This window comes from Chiloscyllium punctatum, chromosome 14 (genome assembly GCF_047496795.1).
Source record: "Chiloscyllium punctatum isolate Juve2018m chromosome 14, sChiPun1.3, whole genome shotgun sequence".
Taxonomy (NCBI): Eukaryota; Metazoa; Chordata; class Chondrichthyes; order Orectolobiformes; family Hemiscylliidae; genus Chiloscyllium; species Chiloscyllium punctatum.
Genome location: NC_092752.1, coordinates 38,122,180 through 38,146,226, shown reverse-complemented (window position 1 = coordinate 38,146,226; position 24,047 = coordinate 38,122,180). Strand labels below are relative to the sequence as shown.

The 24,047-nt window shown below is 44.2% G+C and overlaps 1 protein-coding gene across 4 annotated transcripts in view; it reads right to left on the bottom strand.

Moving 5' to 3' along the window:
* nudt6 (nudix (nucleoside diphosphate linked moiety X)-type motif 6) overlaps nt 1–24,047 on the bottom strand; it is a 222,832-nt gene that overhangs the window by 183,093 nt on the left and 15,692 nt on the right. The window contains exon 3 of one of the 4 annotated variants that reach the window (XM_072584198.1): nt 10,865–10,985. The exons of the other annotated variants lie outside the window; for them this stretch is intronic. Within the exon in view, the coding sequence (XP_072440299.1) occupies nt 10,865–10,880 (16 nt within the window). The 5' untranslated portion in view covers nt 10,881–10,985. The remainder of the gene's footprint in view (nt 1–10,864; nt 10,986–24,047) is intronic. 4 annotated transcript variants of the gene reach the window in all.

Below are 24,047 nucleotides of genomic sequence, written 5' to 3'. Positions count from 1 at the left end.
AGTATTTTCCAATTATCAACAATATAGCAGAGACAGATTAGTCTCTGAGGTTCAAAGTCTGTTTTCAGAAACGTATAAATAAGGCAAACATCTCTTAACCTTTAATTTGTGTGAATAAGATCATTCATTTCAGTGGTGCCTGTTTTCCTGGGTTATGCAAGTGGAGGGGCAAAAATGTAACATGCCTAGGATGACTCATCTAATGACTTTCTCACTGTTTACCGCATCACTAAGCCCCTGTTGGTAAAGTGGGCAAAATTCAGAACGTGAGAATGAATAAAATGGAAGGATTATCTTATTTTAACAAAACAAATAAGCCAGAAATTTAATCTTCTTTATCACCTAATTAAATCAATTTATTTACATGGCATACTACGCAAATTGGTCAAGGGAACATCATTGCAGATTATCCAACTTGTTTCCTTGTCTGGTGCCAAAAACTTTGAAAACATGTTCAAACATGTTCTCGACAAACACCGGAACAGGATAACTACCTCAAATGCTGCCATCTGCTGTCAGATTTAAAAGTATGCTAATTCTGAAATAACAACTGCAATTTATATAACTGATAAAACTGTTGATGAAATTGTAGCAGGACACATGTACTATAAGATATATACTAATAGAGAATCTTGATTACAATACATATCTACTTTTAAATAAACCTTCAGTTGCCATGTTATGTCACCACGTTGCACTACGCAGTCTAAAGAAACTTGGCATTTCAAAGTCCAAGTCACAGTACTGGCCAGAATAGCAACTAAGGTTATTTTCAGAGGCCAATGGGATAGGAACTGAGGAAAATAAACACAACATTCTGTGAAGCTTGTTGACACCATTCTATTCCAGGGTCATTTTCAGGAAGACCTAGTTAGGGACGCAGGACGATTAACTGAGATGATTAAGGTATCTATTAAGCCCAATTTCTGTGCTATCTGGAATCTTGTAGCTGGCAAACAAAACCCCACATAGCAGCTAAAACATGGCCAGTTAAATAAGTTGGCCTCCTGGCAAGAGGTGTGGGAAGGAGCTGTGAGTGGACCAATCCATCTTCCGCAATTATGTGGGCACCATTCTCCCACCTTTTCCTCCGCTGCATGACGACTGTACTGGCGCCACCTTGTGCTCCCAAGAGGAGGGTGAACAGTTAATTAACTTCACCAATACCTTCCACCCTAACCATCTCTGACACCTCCCTCCCTTTCCTGGACCTCTCTGTCTCCATCTCCAGCGACCAACTCAATACAGACATCATTTCAAACCCACCAACTCCCAAAGCTCCCTTGACTACACCTCCTCCCACTTATCCCTCCTGTAAAAGCACAATCCCTTACTCTCAATTCCTCTGCCTCCACCGTATCTGCTCTCAGCAGGAGCAATTCCACTCCCGGACATCCCAGGTGGCCTCCTAGTTCAAGGACCACAATTTTCCTTCCTACATGATCAACAATGCCCTGCAGCGTATCTCCTTCACTTCCTGTACTTTCGCCCTTGAGCCCCATCCCTCCAACTGCAACAAGGATAGAATCCCACTGGTCCTCACCTTCCACCCCACTAATCTCCGGATACGGTGCATTATCCTCCGTTTTTTCTGCTGCCTGCAATCAGTCTCCATCAACCAAAGATATATTTCCCCTCCCACCCCTATTTGTATTCCGCACAGACCATTCCCTCCGTGACTCCATTGTTAGGTCCATGCCCTCAACCAACCCATCCTACACACCTGGCACCTTCTAGTGCCACTGCAGGAGGGATAAGAGTCAGAGTCATAGACATGTACAGCAAGGAAACAGACCCTTTGGTACCCCTCATCCATGCCGACCAGATATCCCAATGCAATCTAGTCCCACCTGCCCCATATCCCTCCAAACCCTTCTATTCATTTATCCATCCAGATGCCTTTTAAATATTGCAATTGTACCAGCCTCCACCATTTCCTCTGGCAGCTCATTACATACACACACCACCCTCTGCGTGAAAAAATTGCCCCTTAGGTCTCTTTTATATCTTTTACCTCTCACCCTAAACCTATGTCCTCTAGTTCTTGACTCCCCGACCCCAGGAAAAATACTTTGTCTATTTGTCCTATCCATGCCCCTCATGATTTTATAAACCTCGATAAGATCACCCCTTAGCCTCCAACACTCCTGGGAAAACAGCCCCAGCCTATTCAACCTCTCCTTTTCGCTCAAATTCTTCAACCCTGGCAATATCCTTGTAAATCTTTTCTGAACCATTTCAAGTTTCACAACATCCTACTGATAGGATTGAGACGAGAACTGCTTGCAATATTCCAAAAGTGGCCTAACCAATGTTCTGTACAGTCGCAACATGACCTCCGAACTCCCGTACTCAATACTCTGACCAATAAAGGAAAGCATAATAAACGCCTTCTTCGCTATCCTATCTACCTGTGATTCTATTAACCTGCACTCCAAGATGTCTTTGTTCAGCAACACTCTGAGGACCTTACCATTAAGTGTACAAGTCCTGCTAAGATTTGCTTTCCCAAAATGCAGCACCTTGCATTTATCTAAATTAACTTGCTCCTACATCTCCACCCTCACCTCCATCCAAGGCCCCGGCAGAGATTTTTCTGCACATCCACCCATCTGATCTACTGTGTCCATTGCTTTCGATGTGGCCTCCTCTCCATCTGGCAGACAGGACGCCAGAACATCTCTGGGACATATGCACCAAACAATGCTACTGCCCTGTGGCCGACCATATCAACTCCCTGTCCCACTCCCCCAAGGACATGCAAGTCCTGGGCCTCTTCCACTGCCAAATCAAAGCCATCAGACAAATGGAGGAAGAACGCCTCATCTTCTGCCTGGAAACTCTTCAATTACACGGCATTAACATTAACTTCACGAGTTTCCAAATCTCCCCCACCAACCTCATCGCAGATCCAACCCTCCAACTTGGCACTGCCATCGTGACCTGTCCATCTTCCTTCCCACCTAACTGCTCCACTCCCCACTGACCTATCGCTATTAGGAACAATTTTCCTACATTAAGAAGACTCAACATTGAGTTCTCAGATTTCAAATAACCTCCTGTCCCATCACCCTCGACTCCCTATCCAGCCCCTCCTCCTCCTCCCTTTCATTTCACGACTGACCCTTCCTTCCAGCCACCAACCGGATTAATTCCTCCCATCGAACTGTGTTCACTTATCGCTACCTCATTTCACTGCCCTTCTCTCCATGTAAAACCCTCACTCATTCCCCTTTATCTGTAGCTCCCCTCTTGCCCACCCCTAGTCCTGAAGAAGCGTTATATCTGAAACATCGACTTCACCTCCTGATGCTCCCTGGCTTGCTGTGTTCTTCCAGCCTCCTGCTTGTCTACTTCATTATGAAGTGTATCTGCCAATGTACCTGCTTTGAAGGGCTTCTTACTGACCATCCAACGTTCTCTCCTTCCCATCCCTGCCCACTTCAGTTTTCTAGAACTTCATTCTATTTTTAGAAATGTTTAGACCCTCTAGCCTCACTGATCATACCATGACTTTGGCCAATCATTTTCAATGGCCTGGCCAAGCCAACTATTACACCTTACCCACTCCCATGACCCCTCTTTCCCCACTTCGATATCCACTAACTCAGTATCCACCATGGACAGACCAAAGGAGCCATGTGAATATGAAACAAAATTCTAACATGTCTCACTCATATACACAGAATCATAGAGACCCACAAAATGGAGATAAGCCCTTTGGCCCAAACTGGTCCATGCCGATCAAAAGGTTCATCCACGTTTACCCCATTTCCCTGCACTTGGCCCATATCCTTGCAACCCTTTCCTATCCATGTATTTGTCCAAATGTCTTTTAAATGTTGTCGATGTATCAGCTTCAACCACTTCTGGCAGCTCATTTCCATATGTGTAAAAAGGTTGCCCTCAGGTTCCCTTTTATTCTTTCCCTCTAGTCCTCGATTCCCCAACCATAGGAAAAGGACTGAGTGCATTCACCCTATGCATGCCTCTCATGATCTTGTACAATTCTATAAGATTCCCCCCTCAGTCTCCTATGCTCTAAAGATAAAGGTCCTAGCTTTTCCATCCTCTTCTGACAGCTCAGACCCTTGAGTCCTGGCAACATCCTTGTAAATTTCTTCTGCACTCTTTCCAGTTTCATAACATTCTTCCAATAGCAAGGTGAACAAAACACAATACTCCAAGTGCGGTCTCACAAACATTCTGTACAACTGCAATGTAACTTCGGAACTTCTATACTCAATGCCCTGACCAATGACGGCCAGTGTATCAAAGATCTTCTTCACTGCCCTGTCTACTTGTGTACTTGTGACTCCACTTTCAGCGAACCGTGCACCTGAACTCCAAGGTTCCTCTGTTCCACTGCACTCCTGAAATCCCTACCATTGACCATGAAACTCCTATCTTATTTGATTTTCCGTATTAAACTCCATTTGCCATTTCTCAACCCATTTACCCAGCTGACCAAGGTCCTGCTGCAATTTCTGATAACCTTCCTCCCTGTCCATGTACCTCCTATTTATCTGTAAACTTACTAATCATGCCTTGTATATTCTTATCCAAATCATTAATATTGATAACAAACAGCAATGGACCCAGCACCGAACCCTGAGGCACTTCACGAGTCACAGGCCTCCAGTCCAACAAGTAACATTCCATTATTACCCTATGCTTCCTACAATCAAGACAATTGAGTATCAAATTTGCCAGCTCCCCTTAAATTCCATGCGATCTAATCTTCCAGAGCAGCCTACCATGTGGAACCTTACCAAAGGCCTTACTGAAATCCATACAGATTACGATGAGAAAGTGAGGACTGCAGATGCTAGAGATCAGAGCTGAAAATGTATTGCTGGAAAAGCGCAGCAGGTCAGGCAGCATCCAAGGAGCAGGAGAATCGACGTTTCAGGCAGAAGCCCTTCTTCAGGAATGAGGAAGGTGTGTCCAGCAGGCTAAGATAAAAGGTAGGGAGGAGGGACTTGAGGGAGGGGCGTTGGAAATGCGATAGGTGGAAGGAGGTCAAGGTGAGGGTGATAGGCCGGAGTGGGGTGGGGGCGGAGAGGTCAGGAAGAAGATTGCAGGTTAGGAAGGCAGTGCTGAGTTCGAGGGATTTGACTGAGACAAGGTGGGGGGAGGAGAAATGAGGAAACTGGAGAAATCTGAGTTCATCCCTTCTGGTTGGAGGGTTCCCAGGCGGAAGATGAGGTGCTCTTCCTCCAACCATCGCATTGCTATGGTCTGGAGATGGAGGAGTCCAAGGACCTGCATGTCCTTGGCGGATTGGGAGGGGGAGTTGAAGTGTTGAGCCACGGGGTGGTTGGGTTGGTTGGTCCGGGTGTCCCAGAGGTGTTCTCTGAAACGTTCCGCAAGTAGGCGGCCTGTCTCCCCAAAATAGGGGAGGCCACATCGGGTGCAGCGGATGCAATAAATGAGGTGTGTGGAGGTGCAGGTGAATTTGTGGCGGATATGGAAGTATCCCTTGGGGCCTTGGAGGGAAGTGAGGGGGAGGTGTGGGTGCAAGTTTTGCATTTCTTGCGGTTGCAGGGGAAGGTGCCGGGAGTGGATGTTGGGTTGGTGGGGGGTGTGGACCTGACGAGGGAGTCACGGAGGGAGTGGTCTTTTCTGTCCTGGTGGCGGTTGGAGAGGCGGGGCTCAAGGGCGGAGGAGCGGGAAGTGGAGGAGATGCGGTGGAGGGCATCGTCGACCACGTCTGGGGGCTCAAGGGCGGAGGAGCGGGAAGTAGAACAGATGCGGTGGAGGAACAGAGTACCAGGACAGAACCCCACTGGTCCTCACTTACCACCCCACCAACCTCCATGTACAGCGTATCATCCGCTGTCTTTTCTGCCATCTCCAAACGGATCCCATCACCAGGGATATATTTCCCTCCCCTCCCCTATCAGCATTCCGAAAAGACCACGCCCTCTGTGACTCCCTCGTCAGGTCCACACCCCCCACCAACTCAACCTCCAATCCCGGCACCTTCCCCTGCAACCGCCAGAAATGCAAAACTTGCGCCCACACCTCCCCCCCCCACTTTCCTCCAAGGCCCCAAGGGATACTTCCATATCCGCCACAAATTCACCTGCACCTCCACACACATCATTTATTGCATCCGCTGCACCCGATGTGGCCTCCTCTATATTGGGGAGACAGGCCGCCTACTTGCGGAACGTTTCAGAGAACACCTCTGGGACACCCGGACCAACCAACCCAACCACCCTGTGGCTCAACACTTCAACTCCCCCTCCCACTCCACCAAGGACTCCTCCATCTCCAGACCATAGCAATACGACGGTTGGAGGAAGAGCACCTCATCTTCTGCCTAGGAACCCTCCAACCAGAAGGGATGAACTCAGATTTCTCCAGTTTCCTCATTTCCCCTCCCCCCACCTTGTCTCAGTCAAATCCCTCGAACTCAGCACCGCCGTCCTAACCTGCAATCTTCTTCCTGACCTCTCCGACCTATCACCCTCACCTTGACCTCCTTCCGCCTATCGCATTTCCAATGCCCCTCCCCCAAGTCCCTCCTCCCTATCTTTTATCTTAGGCTGCTGGACACACCTTCCTCATTCTTGAAGAAGGGTTATGCCCAAAACGTCGATTCTCCTGCTCCTTGGATGCTGTTTGACTTGCTGCGCTTTTCCAGCAACACATTTTCAGCTCCATACAGATTACATCTACCGTCCTGCCCTCGTCAACCTTTATGGTGACTTCGTCAAAGAACTCGAACAAATTAGTAAGGCATGATCTCCCACGCACAAAGTCATGCTGACTACTCCTAATCAAAACCTGTCTTTCCAAGTGCATGTATATCTTATCTCAGAATCCTCTCAAGTAACTTAGCTACCACAGATACTAGGCTTGCTGGTCTATAGTTCCCAGGATCTTCTTTGCAGCTCTTCTTGAATAACGGCACAACATTCTCAACCCTCCAGGACCTCACCCATAGCTAACGATGATGCAAAAGTATCAGCCAGAGGCCCCACAATTTCTTCTCTCGCCTCTTGCAGTGTTCTTGGATATATGTGGTCAGGACGAGGAGATTTATTCAACCTTATACATTTTAATACATCCAACACCTCTCCTACTGTGATATGTACTGTCTCCAAGATATGACCACTAACTTCCCCAAGTCTTCATGTCTTTCTCCATGGTAAACACAGAGGAGAAATATTCATCGAGGACTTGCCCATTTCCTGCAGTTCTACACATACATGTCCACTTTGGTCTTCGAGGGGTTTTATTTTCTCTCTGGTTATTCTTTTTCCTTTAATATACTCAAAGAACATCTTTGAATTCACCCTAATCTTCTCAGCCAAGGCTATCGCATGCATTCTTTTCACCCTCCTGATTTTCTTCTTCAGTAAACTCCTGTATCCCTTGTACATCTTCAGGGATTCCCTTGATTCCAGCTGCCTGTACCTGAGCCATACCTCCTTTCTTCTGGTCAAAGGCTCAATATCTCTTGTCACTCAGGGTTCCCTATTCCTGTCAGCCTTGCCTTTCACCCTCACAGGAACATATAGATCTTGAGCTCTAGCTATCTCACTTTTAAAGGCCTCCCACTTGCTGGATGCCCCTTTGCCTGAAAACAAACTACTCCAATCAACCCCTGCAAGCTCCTGTTTAATTCCATCAAAATTCACCTTGAATCCCTCTCCATAACTATTTTAAAATTCATAGAACTATGGTCACTGCTCCCAAAGTGGTCTCCCACTGTCACCTCCGTCACCTGTCTTGCCTAATTTCCCAAGAGTAGCTCGGGGTTTTGTTCCTTCCCATGTAGGACCCTCTATATACTTCTTGAGGAAACGTTCCTGAGCGCACTTAACAAATTTGACCCCATTTAAGGCCTTAATGCTATGGCAGTCCCAGTCTCTGTTCGGAAAATTCAAACCTCCTGCTATGACAACCCTGTTGCTCCTCCAAGTCTCCCCAGTCTCCTTGCATATTTGTTCCTCTAATTTCCATTGACTATTTGTAGGGCCAATAGGACATCCCCTTCTTATTTCTTAGCTCCACCCACAAAGCCTCAGTTATTTCATCTGATTACTGCTGTGATACTCACCTTAATCAAAAATGCAACTTTCCCCTCCCCTCTTTTCGCCACTTCTATCCCCTCCAAAGTACCTGTACCCTGGCACATTAAGCTGCCAGTTCTATCCCTCCCTTAGCCATGTCTCTGAAATAGCCATAATATCCCAATCTCACCACCTATCCACGCGCTGAGTTCATCGGCCTTATCTGTCAGCCCTTCGTATTGAAATTGAGGCAATTTAATCCAACAGGCATTCCTTGCTCTCTGTCGTGTTCCAGCCTCTCCGGTCTCTTCACTTCACTATTTTTGATTACTGTATCTACTTCCAACCTCACACTTGCCTTCCTGCTGTTGAGTATCCACCATCCTGCCAATCTAGATTAAACCCTACCTTGTAGCACTAGCAAACCTGGTCACCAAGATATTGGGCCCCCTCCAGTTCAGATGCAACCTGTCCCTCTTGAACAGGTCACCTCTGCCCCTGAAAAGATCCTAATGATTTAAGAATCTGAATCCCTGCCCCCTGCACCAATTGTTTATCCAAGCATTAATCTGCTAAATCCTCCCATTCTTACCCTCACTCGCCTATGGCACTGGAAGCAATCTGGAGATTACCACTGACGAGGTCCTGGTTTTTAACTTCTTTCCTAGCTCTCTATAATCACTCCCCAGGACTTCATCCCTATTTCTATGCATGTCATTTGTGTCAATATTCACAATGACTTCTGACTGCTCACCCTTCCCTTTGAGGAGATTCTGCAGCCGCTCCAAGACATCCTGGACTCTTGCAGCTGAGAGGCAACATACAATCCTGGATTCCTGTTTGCAGCCACAGAATCTCCTGTCTGTTCCCCCTAACCATCGAGTCTCCTATCACTAAGGTCCTGTTTAACTTTACCCTTTCCCACTGTGCCCCAGAGCCAATCATAGTGTGACCAACCTGGCTACTGCTGTTTTCCCCTGAATGGTCATCCCCCAGCAGTATCCAAAACCGTACACTTATTTTCGAGGGGAATGGCCACAGGGGATTTCTGCACTCTCTACCTACTCCCTTTGTCTTTGCTGATGGTCACCCAGCGACTCCCTGCCTGCACCTCAAATGTGACCATCTCACCAAAACTCTTGTCTATGAAGTGTTGAGCACCTTGGACGATCCAGAGTTTATCCAGCTCCAGCTCCCTAACATGAATAAAAGTCAAAACCTTAAGACCTATGCAAAGCTTTTAAATCTCATTTGGTATTGAATCTGTTACCACGATGTGACACTGCACAGATTATCAATTCAAGTTAAAGTCCTGCTTCAAATAGTTTTTCTCTTTTTAGGTACTGACATGCTGTGTTTCAGCCTACTTCATATTACAGAATTTCCTCCAATTTTGATTTAAGCATATGATTATGCAGAGACCCCATTTCTGTAATATGTTTGGACTTTTTGTTATTGTTTTAAGACTACCCATTTCTGTTAAAAGCACACTTTGTAAAATCAGATGCACCACCCTGATTCGTGGATTGTAGGCATCTCAGTTTCATGGACAGAATGGAGAAGCTAAAATTTCACCCTTTAAAGAAAGTTGAGAGGTAATTTGGTAGATATGTTCAAAATCATAAAAGGTCTTTACATTGCATATAGAGTGAAACTTTTCCCATTGTTAGAAAGTTGAGAACAAAAGGTGGGGGGAGGGGGTTGCCATAGGTTAGGTTTATCAGGGTATGGGTTCAGGCAAGAGGTCCTGTATGGGAAGGGGCTTTTAGGTTGGATTCTCTAGCAGCAGCAATGGTGTGGGTGGGCAGCTAGGTTTTGGTCCTGCAGCAGCGTAAGGAAGGCGGTGGTGATATTGTGGATTGCGTCCAGTACTGGGAGAGGAGGTAGCTGCGGGGGCAGTCAGGTGTACATTTGGACGGTGGGATGTTAGGTTCTTGGGTGCTGTAAAGACCCAAGAGGGGAGGAGGTAAAAGGAGAGCAGTGTGGTTGGAAGTGAGGTAAGCATGGAATCTGTTAAAGTTATCCAGGAGTTAGACTATGTTGTTAATAATGTAAATTTTCCTGCATAACGTTTTTAAACGTAATTTCATCAGAACTCTCCAAAGTCACCTATTTAAATGGAGACTTTCAGAGGGTTTCAGATATACTGGAATTGATCAGTGGAATCTTCAATTTCCCAGGTGATTCCTTTGAAGTCTACTATGATGGGGATTCCACAGGATCCCCATGTGCAACTTGCATCTGCAAGGAAGAACAACTGCCCAGCAATCAAAATATTCAGGCTAGTGCCTCCTTTTCCTGTTTAACCTAAAACAGTGTACTGGATTTCTCTATCCTGTCTACTATATCATATTATCTATGAAGTACCTTCTCATTACCTAGTATAACAGGTAAAGCAGAAGAGCTTAGAGCCTGGATTAGCATATGGAACTATGATGTGATAGCCATTACAGAAACTTGGTTGAGTGACGGGCAAGACTGGAAGTTCAAGATTCCAGTATTTAAATGTTTCAGGCGAGGTAGAGAGGAATGTAAGAAGGATGTGGAAATTGCATTACTGATTAAGGAGAATGTAACAGCTATCCTAAGGGAGGACATCTTGGAGGGTTCATCCAACAAGGCCATACGGGTAGAATTTAAGAATAAAGAAGGTGTAACCATTTTGATGGTGTTATCTATAGGTCTTCCATTAGGCAGCTGGAGACAGACGAACTGATATGTAAGCAGATCAGGGAAAGATATAAAAAGAATCAAGGTCATTTGGTAGAAAGTCTCATCACCAGAACTTTCAAATAAGCACCAAAATGTGGCTTAGCTGGTGGTGAGAAAGGCATTACCTGTCAAATCCTTCATGCATGCCTGGTCTCTGAACGCCACAGCACGCTGCCCTCAAAATGGCTGCGCTGGTGAAGATACTGTCACATGTCTCCTTCTAGTACGTACCTTTGCGAAGGAGGTCTGGAGAGAGATGCAGTGGTTTATGTCGAGGTTCATCCTGAGTAGCTTCATGATACAAGGCCCTGTGCTCTTTGAGCTGTTCCCGACATGCACACTGAGACAAATATTGACTATGCCAGGAGGACCATCAACTTGGTGAAGGATGCTCTTTGGACTGTCCAAAATTTGTTGGTCTTCCATTGCAAAGAGTTGACCTCAACGGAGTGTTGCAGACTGGTACATTCTAAATTCCCGGGACAATATGCTGAGGGACTCACTAAAGTTTGGGGCAGCTGTCACCAAAGTGCAGTGGGGCAAGACTACTGTCTAAGGTCTTTCTGCCAAAGTTTAAAGAGGATCTATTCAATTACTGGAGTCTCTTGTTGCCTCGAATGTAAATACTGTCCTGCATGAGTAAGAAATGCCTTTGGTTCTTGCAACTGCAGGGAATGTTAAATTCCAATCTTTGTTTTTCTTGATATGCCAAGACTGTGCAGAACTGCATTAATATCAGTGAATGTAGATAAAGTTTTTTTTTAAAATGATTAATATATGTTTTTGCAATAAAAAATAGGTCTGTTGTAGTGGGTGATTTTAACACCCTCAACACTGACTGGGACACCCATAGTGCCAGTGGTTTAGATGGGGCAGAATTTGTTAGGTGCTAATTTACAAGAGGGTTAATTATAATAGTATTAGGCAGAAAGTGGAGATATTAGATTGTGGGCAGCTGTTTGAGGGGAAATCCATACCTGCCATGTGGGAATATTTTAAAGGCCAATTGATCAGAGTTCAGAACTAACATGTTCCTGTGAAGATGAAAGATAAAGATAGTAAGTTTCACGACCTTGGGTGACAAGAGATATTGAAAGTGTAGTCAAAAATAACAAGGAAGTATATCTAAGATTTAGGAAACTGAAATTAAACAAGGCCCCTGAGGAATATAAAGAAACATAAAGGACGCAGAAAAGAACTTAAATAAGAAAGGGCCACAAGTAGGCTTTAGGAGAAAGCACTTTTTTTTCTGTTTGTCAGCTACAGCAACAACTCGAAGGGTGGGAGCTTGGACCAGGGGCCTGCCGGGAGTGGTAAGTCACCGATTTGAACCTTTAAAAAACTTAGCTCAAGCGCAGGAGTCCTCCAATTCTGTTTTAATTCTGCCGGAGGCGGTGAGTCACTGATTTGAGCTTTTATATTTGAAATCAGAGAGCAGAGGTTTCTGGAAAAAGAGGGACTTCTACTTTTTATTTCTGTCCAGCTATATAAGTCAGTGTTTTCTCAAACCGAGACCCTACCTTTGAAGGGTCTCCCACCTAACCACCTCCTTTAACATTAAAGACCAGGGACACATCAGGTAAGCATCTTCATTTTTACTTTGTGATAAGGGGACTAGCAGGGATGGCAGTGCAGGGATAGGAATGTTCTTCCTGCATGATGTTTGAGGCGAGGGGTGCTATTAGTGTCCCAACCAAGTACATCTGCAGGAAGTGTACCCAACTCTCGCTCCTCCAAGACCATGTTTGGGAACTGGAGCGGGAGCCGGATGAACTTTGGATCATTCAGGAGGCAGAGGCTGTGATAGAGAAGAGCTACAGCAAAGTAGTTACTCCTAGGCACGAAGAAAGCCGGGTGACTGTTCAAAGGGGGAAAAAGCAATCAATCAGTGGAGGGATCCCCTGTGACCGTTCCCCTGAAAAACATGTATACCATTTTGGATAATGTTGGGGAGGATGCAGGAGAGCCCAGGTCTCTGGCACAGGGCCTGTCCCTGTTGCACAGAAGGGAAGGAGCAGAATGTTAGTCATTGGGGACTCAATAGTTAGAGGTTCAGATAGAAGATTTGTTGGCAACAAATGAGACTCACAGTTGGTGTGTTGCCTCTCAGGTGCCAGGGTTGGTAATGTCTCAGATCGTATCTTTGGGGTCCTTAAGGGAGAGGGTGACCAGCCTCAAGTCGTGGTCCATTTAGGTACCAATGACATAGGTAGAAAGAGGGATAGGGATGTAAGACAGGATTTCAGGGAGCTAGGGTGGAAGCTGAGAGCTAGGACAAACAGAGTTGTTATCTCTGGTTTGTTACCCGTTCCACGTGGTAGCGAGGCAAGGAATAGGGAGAGGTATCAGCTGAACACGTGGCTGCAAGGATGGTGCAGGAGGGAGGGTTTCAGGTACTTGGATTATTGGGGCTCATTGTGGGGAAGGTGGGACCTGTACAAACAGAATGGTCATCACTTGAACCAGAGGGGTACTAATATCCTGGGTGGGAAATTTGCTGATGCTATTTGGATGGGTTTAAACAAGCTCAGCAAGGGGATGGGAACCTGAAGTGTAGTTGTAGTGCACAGGAGGATGACAGTAGGGAGGACAGTGACAGGATTTCACAGTCACAGGAATGTGCTGGCAGTCAGCAAGCTGGTTTGAAATGTGTTTCCTTCAACGCCAGAAGTATCTGAAATAAGGTAGGTGAGCTTGCAGTATAGATAGGTACCTGGGACTTCGAATGTTATGGCCATTCCGGAGACATGGATAGACCAGGGTGAGAAATGGATGTTGCAGGTTCCAGGGTTTAGATCTTTCATTAAGAATAGACAAGGCAGTAAAAGAGGGGGAGGTGTGGCCTTGTTAGCCAAGGATAGTATAACGGTGGCTGAAAGAACTTTTGACGAAGACTCGTCTACTGAGGTAGTGTGGGCTGAGGTTAGAAACAGGAGAGGAAAGGTCACACTGCTTGGAGTTTTTTTATAGGCCTCTGCAGAGTTCCAGGGAGGTGGGAGAGAGGATTGGCAAAATTATTCTGAGTCGGAGTGAAAGGAACAGGGTGGTCATTATGGGGGACTTTAACTTCCCCAACACTGACTGGAAATGCAATAACTCTAGTATATCGGATGAAACAGTTTTTGTCCAATGTGTACAGGAAAGTTTCCTGACACAGTATGTCGAAGGTCTGACAAGAGGGGAGGCCACACTGGATCTGGTGCTTGGTAATGAACCAGACCAGGTGTTTGATTTAGTTGGAGGTGAGTACTTTGGAGAGAGTGACCATAATTCAGTTACATTTAGTTTAGCGAAGGAGAGGGATAGGTACATGCCACAGGTCAAGAGTTATCGATGGGGCAAGGACAATTATAATGCGATTAGGTAAGACTTAGGGTGCATAGAATAGGGTAGCAAAATACAGGGGATGCAAACAATGGAAATGTGTAGCTGGTTTAAGGAACAGATATTGCATGTCCTTGATAGCTATGTCACTGTCAGGCAGGGAGGAAGTGATAAGGTAAGGGAACTGTGGTTTACTACAGAAATTGCATCTCTTGTTAAGCAGAAGGAGGCTTGTGTATTGCTGAGGCAAGATGGTTCAGATGAGGCAATGGAGAGTTACAGATCAGCTAGGAAGGATTTTAAGAGAGAGTTAAGAAGAGCAAAGAGAGGACACGAGTAGTCTTTAGGAAATAGAATAAAGGAGAACCCCAAAGCTTTCTATAGGTATGTGAGGAATGAAAGGATGTCTAGGGTAGGAATAGGGCCAGTCAAAGACAGAAGTGGGAAGTTGAGTGTGGACCCTGTGGAGATTGGAGAGGTGCTAAGCAAACATTTCTCATCAGTTTTCACTTAGGAAAATGAAAATATTGCAGAGGAGAAGAATGAGGTACAAGATATTAGACTAGAAAGGATCGAGGTTAGTTACGAATAGGTGTTATCAATTCTAGAAGGAGTGAAAACCGACAAGTCCCTGGGCCAGATGATATTTATCCGAGGATTTTCTGGGAAGCTAGGGAGGCGATAGCAGACCCTTTGGCATTGATATTTGAGTCATAATTGTCTACAGGTTTAGTACCAGAGGACTGGTGGATTGCAAATGTTGTGCCTTTATTCAAGAAGGGCAGTAGAGATGACCCAGGTAATTGTAGACCAGTGAGCCTTACTACTGTTGTAGGAGAGGTTTTGGAAAGGAATTTAAGAAATAAGATTTATAATCACCTAGCAAGCAACAACTTGATTTCAGATTGTCAACATGGTTTCATCAAGGGTAGGTCATGTCTCACAAATCTTATTGAGTTTTTTTGAGAAAGTGACCAAGCATGTAGATGCGGGTAGGGCAGTTGATGTGGTATACATGGACTTCAGTAAAGCCTTTGCTAAGGTTCCACATAGTAGGTGGTAGGAGACAATGCTGAGTCATGGGATTGAGGGTGATTTAGCTGTTTGGATTAGAAACTGGCTTTCTGAAAGAAAGCAGCGAGTGGTGGTTGATATTCAGCCTGGAGTCTGGTGTGCCATGAGGATCTGTTTTGGGACCACTGCTGTTTGTCATTTTTATAAATGACTTAAGGCACAGGTGGATAATAAATTTGCAGATGACATCGAAGTTGTTGGAGTAGTGGACAGTTTGAAACAATGTTACAGGTTGCAGGGGAACTTGGATAAACTGCAGAATTGGGCTGAGAGGTGGCACATGGAGTTCAATGCAGTTAAATGTGAGGTGATGCACTTTGGGAAGAATAACAGGAAGGCAGAGTACTGGGTTAATGGAAAGATTCTTGGTAGTGTGGATGTGTAGAGGGGTCATGGAGTCCACATGCATAGATCCCTGAAAGTTGCCACCCTGTTTGATAGTGCTGTTAAGAAGGCATATGGTGTGTTAGGTTTCATTGGTAGAGGGATTGATTTCTGGAGCTGCAATATCATGCTGCAACTATACAAAATGCTCGTGCGGCCACACTTGGACTATTGTGTACAGTTCTGGTTGTCATATTTTGGGAAGGATGTGGAAGCATTGGAAAAGGTGCAGAGGAGATTTACCAGGATGTTGCCTGGTCTGGAGGGAAGGTCTTATGAGGAAAGGCTGAGAGACTTGGTCTGTTCTCACTGGAAAGAAGAAGGCTAAGAGGGGATTTGATAGAGACATACAAGATGATCAGAGGATTAGATAGGATAGACAGTGAAAGTCTTTTTCCTAGGATGATGACATCAGCTTGTATGGCGGGGCATAACTACAAATTGAGGGGTGATAGATTTAAGACAGATGTCTTTACTCAGGCAGATTCTTTACTCAGAGTGGTAAGGGCATGGAATGCCCTACCTGCCAATATAGTTAACTCAGCCACATTAGAAAGATTTAAACAATCCTTGGATAAGCACATGGATGATGATGGGATAATGTAGGGGGACGAGCTGAGAATAGTTCATAGGTCGGCGCTACATCGAGGGCCGAAGGGCCTGGTCTGTGTTGTGTTGTTCTACATTCTATATTAGGAGCAAGAGGGTAACTAGAAAAAAAGTCAAGTCCACTCAAGAATAAAGGACAGAAATTATGCATGGAGCCAGAGGAAGTGGCCAAGATCTCTAATGAGTACTTCATATCAGTATTCACCAAGGGGAAGGACATTGATGACAGTAAGATAAGGAAGGGGAATGTTGATTTAAGGAGGAGGAAATATTGGGTGTCTTCAAAAACATTAAGGTAGGTGAGTCCCCAGAAGCTGATAGGATCTAACCCAGGATACTGAAGAAGGCAAGGGAGGAGATTGCTAGGGCCTTGACAGAGACCTTTGTCTCAGCTTTAGCCACAGGTGAGGTCACAGAAGACTGAAGTTATCCCTTTGTTTCAGAAGGGCAACAGGATAATCCAGGAAATTATAAGGCAGTGGGCCTTACATCTGTGGTAGAAAAATTACTGGAAAAGACTCTTAGCGACAGATTTACTCGTATGTGGAAAAATATGAATTTATAGTCAGCATAACTTTATATGAGGAGGTCTTGTCTCACAAACTTGGTTAATTTTTTTTCAGGAAGTGACAAAGATGGTTGATGAGGTTTGGGCAATGGGTGTTGTCTGTATGGACCTTATTAAAGCACTTGAAAAGGTAACTCGTGATAGGCTGGTCTGGAAGATTAAGTTGTATGGGATCCACGCTAAGTCGGCAAATAGATACAAAATTGGCTTGTCATAGATGACAGAGTTTTGGAGAGGTCTGTGAACAATGGTGTTCAGTAAAGATCAGTAAAGATCTGTCATTTGTAATCTATATAAATGACAAGAAGAAATTGTAGGTGGTCAGTTTGCAGACAACATGGAAATTGGAAGAGTTGTGGACACTGAGCAAGTTTATCAAAGGATATAACAGGATACTGATCTGTGAGAAAGTTGGATGAGAAATGGCAGAATGAGTTTAATCTGCACAAGAGTGAGGCGATGCATTTTGGGAAGTCAAATGCAAGAGGAAAGTATACAGTTAATGGCATGCCCCTTAGAAGCATTGATATATATATAGAGATCTTCGGATCCAAGTTCATAGCTCCCTGAAAGTGGCAACGTAAGTGAATAAGTAGGCATATGTATGCTTGCTTTCATCAATTGGGGCATTGAGTATAAAAGTTGGCAAATTACGTTGCAGTTGTACAAGACTTTAGTTCGGCCACATTTAGAGTATTGTGTGCAGTTCTAGTCCATAGGAAGGATACAGAAAAGGTTTACCAGAATGTTGCCTCCACTGGAGTGTATCACTTGTAAGGAGAGGATTGTTTTCGCTGCAGCTATGGAGGATCACCTGATAGAAGTATATAAAATTATGGCAGGCATGGATAGGGTGAATAGTCAGAGTCTTTTTTCCCAGGAATGAAATGTGAAATTCTAGGGGGCACAGGTTTGATTAGATTGATTTTTGTCACGTGTATTGAGAAAAATATTATTTTGCACGCTATCCAGACATAATATACCTTATGTAAATACATCAGGGTAATAGCTTAGAATGCAGAATATAGTATTACAACTACAAAGAAGGTGCAGACAAACATCAACTCTAATAAATGAGAGGTTTGTTCGTAAGTCTGGTAAGAGCAAGGAAGAAGGCCTTCTTGAAACTCTTGGTATGTGTTTTCAAACTTTTATAACTTATACATGATGGGAAAGGGTACAAGAGAGTATAACCAGGATGGGAGGGGTTTTTGATTATGTTGGCTGCTTTTTGAGATGGACTGGACTGCGTTCACAACTCTGAAATTTCTTGCAGTCTTGGGCACAGCAGTTGCCATACCAAGCTGTGATACATCCAGATTGGATGCATCTATAAAAATTGGTAAGAACCATTGTGGACATGCTGAGTGCTGAGTTTCCTTAGCCTTCTGAGGAAGTAAAGGCATTGATGTGTTTTCTTGTCTTTAACATCTTGTCTGTTGGTGATATTTACTCCTCGGAATGTGATACTGTCAACCACCTCCACCTCAGCAGCACTGATGCAAACAAAGGCATGTCCTCCACTTCATTCCAGAAGTCAAGGACCAGCTCATTCGTTTTGCTGACAATGAGGGAGTGATTGTTGTATTTACACCATGCCACTAAGCTCTCGACCTCTTTCTTGCACTCTGTCTTGTTGTTGGAGATCTGACCCACCACAGTGGGGTCATCAGCAAATTTGTAAATGGAGTTACAGTTGAATTTGGCCGAACAGTCATAAGTGTATGAGGAGTATACAAAGGGGCTGAGTGCGCAGGCTTGTGATGCACCGGTGTTAAGGATTATTGTGGAGGAGGTGTTGTCGCTGCCTATTCTTACTAATTGCAGTCCACATGTGAGGAAGTTCAGGATCCAGTTGCTGAGAGGGGAGCAGAGTCCTTGGTCTCAGAGTATGGAGATGAGTTTAATTGGAATTATGGTGCTGAAATCAATAAATAGGAGTCTGATGTAGGTGACCTCGTTATCCAGATAGGCAAAAGTGAGGACTGCAGATGCTGGAAACCAGAGTTTAGATTAGAGTGGTGCTGGAAAAGACAGCAGGTCAGGCAGCATCCGAGGAGCAGGAAAATCGACGTTTCGGGCAAAAGCCCTTCATTGGGAATGGAGGCAGGGAGCCTCCAGGGTGAAGAGATAAATGGGGGAGGGTTGGGGCTGGGGAGAAGGTATCAAAGAGTACAATAGGGATGAAGGTGATAGATCAGAGGGGAGGGGAGGGTGGAGCAGACAGGTGGGAAGGGAGATTGGCACTGTTCTCATGATCTGTCCTACCTGCCAATCTCCCTTCCCACCTATCTGCTCCACCCTCCCCTCTGATCTATGAAGGGCTTTTGACTGAAACATCGATTTTCCTGCTCCTTGTTATCCAGATGTTTCAGGAATGAGTGTAGGGCCAAGGTGATGGGGTCTGCCATGGACAATAGGTTTAAGGTGAGAGGGGAGAAGTTTAAGGGAGATGTACGAGGAAAGCTTTTTACAGAGGGTGGTAGATGCTTGGAATGTGTTGCCAGGGAAGGTGATAGAAACAGATATGTTAGCAAAGTTGAAAAGGCATGTTGACAGGCACATAAATAGGCAAAGAATAGATGATTGTGACCGCATACAGGAAGATGGGATTAATTTAGAATGGCACCATGGTCGGCACAGAGATGGTAGACTGAAGGGACTGTTCCTAATCTGTACAGTTTTATGTTCTATCTTTTAAGAGCAATGAATGTAAATTGCCACATGTGTTTGTTCGATGAAATTACTAATTACCCTTGAATCAGCCTTGTGGAAGACAGATAAAATTAGTTTTGCCTGCACTATACTGTGATACCTTTTCCTCACTGCAGTACTATCAAAAGTAGACTTTTGCAGAGGCTTACATATTTTTACAGAACTGTTCTTTATAAATTGCATGTACTGATATTGGATCTGGATTCTGTACATATATTAGAAGAAATATTAAATTCTCAAAATACTTCTTGGATTATTTTTCAAAACTATATTTGTTCTTAGATGAGGGAACCACCATCAGTACCACTTTAACATTTTTCATCAAAATAAGAGACCAACTCTTTAAAAATCACGAAACTTGGCAGACAAATGATTTGCTTTTTTTAAAACTATAGCTAATACAGGTTGATTGTTGGTTAATAAATCCCATTATCAGTTTATTTAATTTCTAACAGGTAAGATCTCTTTATGGATATATTGCTGCATTTGAAAATACCTTAAGTTCATGGTAACAGTAATTGGAATGACATTTGACAGAATTTTCCACAAATAGCAATTTCTAGTAGTTCCTGAGGAGGTTTCAGGTCACAGCAGGTAGGACCATTTATCTTTGTTATGAATAAGCAGATAAAATACTGAATATTCTGGAACAGAAAGCAGTCTTATTTTTCTGCTTTCGACAGAAAAATGTTAGCCTGATCTTAATGGGAATAAGAAATGTAGCAAGTGATTTGCAAAGAGCTGGATACCAATTTTCTTTTGCTCTCATCACTCATCCAGTCATCTTTGGCTGGAGTTTGGGCATTCATACAGATGACACCAATCCCTCACCAAACAACAGGAAAATTATATGTAGCGTTTGATTCAGGAAACATCAGCATTACAAATTTGGTGCAATAGAAATACTACAAGGGGCCCATGTTCTACAACAGCTCATTAAAAATTTGACTTATACTGTTGGATTACAGAAAATATTTAAATAAAACAAAGAACTACAGATGCTAGAATCTGAAATAGAAGAGAAAGTCATTGAACCATGGAGATGTACAGCACAGAAACAGACTCTTCAACCCAATTCCCTGCCGACCAGATATTCTATATTAATCTAGTCCCATTTACCAGCATTTGGCCCGTATCCCTCTAAACCCTTCCAGTTCATATGCCCATCGAGATGCCTTTTAAATGTTGTAATTGTACCATCCTCCACCACTTCCTTTGGCAGCTCATTCCATACACATATCTACTGCATGAAAAAGTTGTCCCTTCGCTCTATTTTTAAAATCTTTCCCCTCTCTCCTTAACCTATGCCCTCTAGTTTTGGACTCCCCTACCCTAGAGAAAAGACTATGACTATTCACCCTATTGTGCTGGAGAAACTCAGCAGGTTTGGCAACATTTATAGGCAGAGAAAAATGGAATTAATGTTTCTATTGCAGTGATTCTTTGTCAGTTCTGATTAAAAGACAATGCAACTAGACTGGTATATAAAAATGAACCGTATTTCAATAGCTTGCTTTTGACCAATGAAGGGAGAGAACACAGCATGACTTGTACACAGCTAGGATGTGGAAAGTTCTCTCCTTCTCTCTATCCAATCTCAGTAAGCCACAGCTGAACTTGGAAATAAACTTGGAAAACCTCAGTTGACTGAAAATCAAGGATTACATCTCGCTATACCACTCCTGAGGCAACAGGACAACAGCTAAGCAATTGGAATACAGGTTTCATTCATGTATCCCAAAGACTCTTAAAAAAAAACAAACTGTAAACTGCAACTGTCTTAATATTCCTGCCTGTATTTGATATCCCATCTATTCCCAGCTTTCATGTAAGTTCACTGCATGTGTTTTTGTGTTGGTTGTTATGTTTTATCTCATTTTTTATTTCTGTAATAAAATTCCACTCTTTCACTCAAGAGTACCTGAAAATTGATTCTCCTTCAGTTTGCTGTGTTTAACTAAATTTAACACAAGTGCTGAAACAAAACTAAGAACTGCAAAAGCTGGAGATCTGAAATAAAAGCAGAAACTGCTGACAAGACTCAACAAGTCTGGCAGCATTTGTGGGGAGAAAGCAGACTTAACGTTTCAAGTTCAGTGACTCAGAATTGTTCCAACTAACTGAAACGAGGATGAGGTTTAAGAGAGAGGGAAGCATGATCACCTCCCCGAAAATCTTTCTGTCACCTGGTTATAATAGGCTGGTAATGGCAGTAGTTGCAGCATAATAGAGTAAATATATAGGACAGAATTTCAACTCTGTTGTGCAGCCGTGAAGAAAACAAATAATAACATAATTTTCACATGTGGGAAGTTTTCTGGTCAATATAAATGACCCAATTCTGGCACAATTTACAACTGGTTTAACTGCACCAGACAACTCTGTGGCTTTACTTGATTACTCTAGCATTCATTGTGAAAGTGAATGTTCAGAAGTACAAGAAGTATTTGTACTGAAAGGTACAAGAACAAATAATTAATTTTCTGAAGATTTAAGCATATTTTTGAGAATGAATGGGGGTTGATTTCAATTAATGCTAAAAATAGGTGGTGTGAGGGTCATAGCAAGAGACCACCCCTGTCCAATTGCCTCCCTAGAGATTGATGCCCAGATTATTTTAGCTCTCAGAACGAATTTACATACACCGTATATAACTCATGCCTGAATCCATCAAGAATGATATTGTCTCAAATTGCTCCTGTAAGCTCCCCTGCCAAAAATCCACGACTTCCTTGTCAGGTCCACGGCCGCCACCAACCCACCCTCCCCTCCCGGCATCTTCCCTTACCAAAACCGAAGGACTCGCAAAACCTGCGAACACACCTTCCCCCTCACCTCTTTCCAAGGCCCCAAACGAGCATCCCACATCCAACAGAGTTTTACCTGCACTTCCACATGTCATTTACTGTATTTGTTGCTCCCGATGCGGTCTCCTCCACATTGGATAGATAGGACGCCTACTTGCAGAGCGCTTCAGAGAACATTCCAGGACACCCGCAATAACCTACCCACCGCCCTGTGGCTGAACACTTCAACTCCCCCTGCCACTCCATTAAGGATATCCAGGTCCTGGGCCTCCTCCATCATCAAACCCTAACCACCAGACGCCTAGAGGAAGAATGCCTCATCTTCCACCTTGGGGCCCTCCAAACCCACGGCATCAATGTGGATTTCACCAGTTTCCTCATTTCCTCTCCCCTCACCTTATCCCAGTTCCAACCTTGCGACTCGGTATCACCGTCATGACCTGTCCTACGTGTCCATCTTCCTTTCCACATATCCGCTTTACCCTTCTCTCCGACCTATTACCATTACCCCCACCTCCATCTACCTATTATACTCTCAGCTACCTTCCCCCCAGTCCCACCAACACATTCCTCCACCCCCACTTATCTCTTCAACCCCTCAGCTCACAGCCTCATTCCTGATGAAGGGCTTTTGTCTGAATCATCGATTCTCCTGCTCCTTGGACGCTGCATGACTTGCTTGCCCATTCCCAGTTGCCCTTGAGAAGGTGATGGTGAGCTGCCTTCCTGAACCACTGCAGTCCACATGTTGTAGTTTGCCCCACAGTGTCAGTAGGGAGGGAATTCCATGATTTTGATGCAACAACAGTGAAGAAGCGGTGATATCTTTCCAATTCAGAATAATGAGTGACTTGGAGGGGAACTCGCAGGTTGTGGTGCGCCGTATTTGCTGCCCTTGTCCTACAGCCATCCTAATAAGAGACAATCTAACCAGTGGTCCTGAACATTCAATGGCATTACCATCACTGAATCCCCTACTATCAATATCCTGGAGGTTATCATTGATCAGAAACTCAACTGGACTTGCCACATAAACACAGTGGCTACAAAAGCAGGTCAGAGGCTTGCAATACTGCTGCGAATCACCTAGAAGGCACAAGTCAGGGTGTGATGGAATACTGTCCACTTACATGAATGACTGAAGCTCCAACAACACTCAAGAAGCTGGACATCATCCAAGACAAAGCAGCCCGCTTGTTGGCACGACATTGGCAAACATCCACTCCCTCCACTACAGATGCTCAGTAGCAACAGTGTGTACTGCAGAAATTCATCAAAATCCTCAGACAGCACCTTTCAAACCTACAAGTACTTCTATTTAAAAGAACAAGAGTAGCAGATACATGGGAACACCACAACCTGCAAGTTCCCCGCCAAGCCACTCACCATCCTGACTTGGGAATATATTACTATTCCTTCACTGTTGCTGCATCAAAATCATGGTCTTCTCTCCCAGTGGCATTGTAGGTCAACCTTCAGCATTTGGACTGCAGCCATTTAAGAAGGCAGCTCACCAACAACTTCTCAAAGGCAATGAGGGATGAGCAATAAAATACTGGCAAGCTAGTGATGCCCACAGCCCACAAGAGAATTTTTAAAAAAACCTTTAAAAAATACACAAAGCCCATAAATAATTTTTCAGAAACCTTGCTAATGAAAATTGATTTTTACTGAATGTAACTGAACTTTCAAATGTGGTACTGCCTCAACGAACCACAAATGTGCAAAGGACATTCCTTCTCCAGTCCTTTTACCTAGCAAAATGATGAATGTTGGCTTTGGGGCGGGACTTCTGGAATCAGGGCTCCAGTGCTATTCTACCTATGA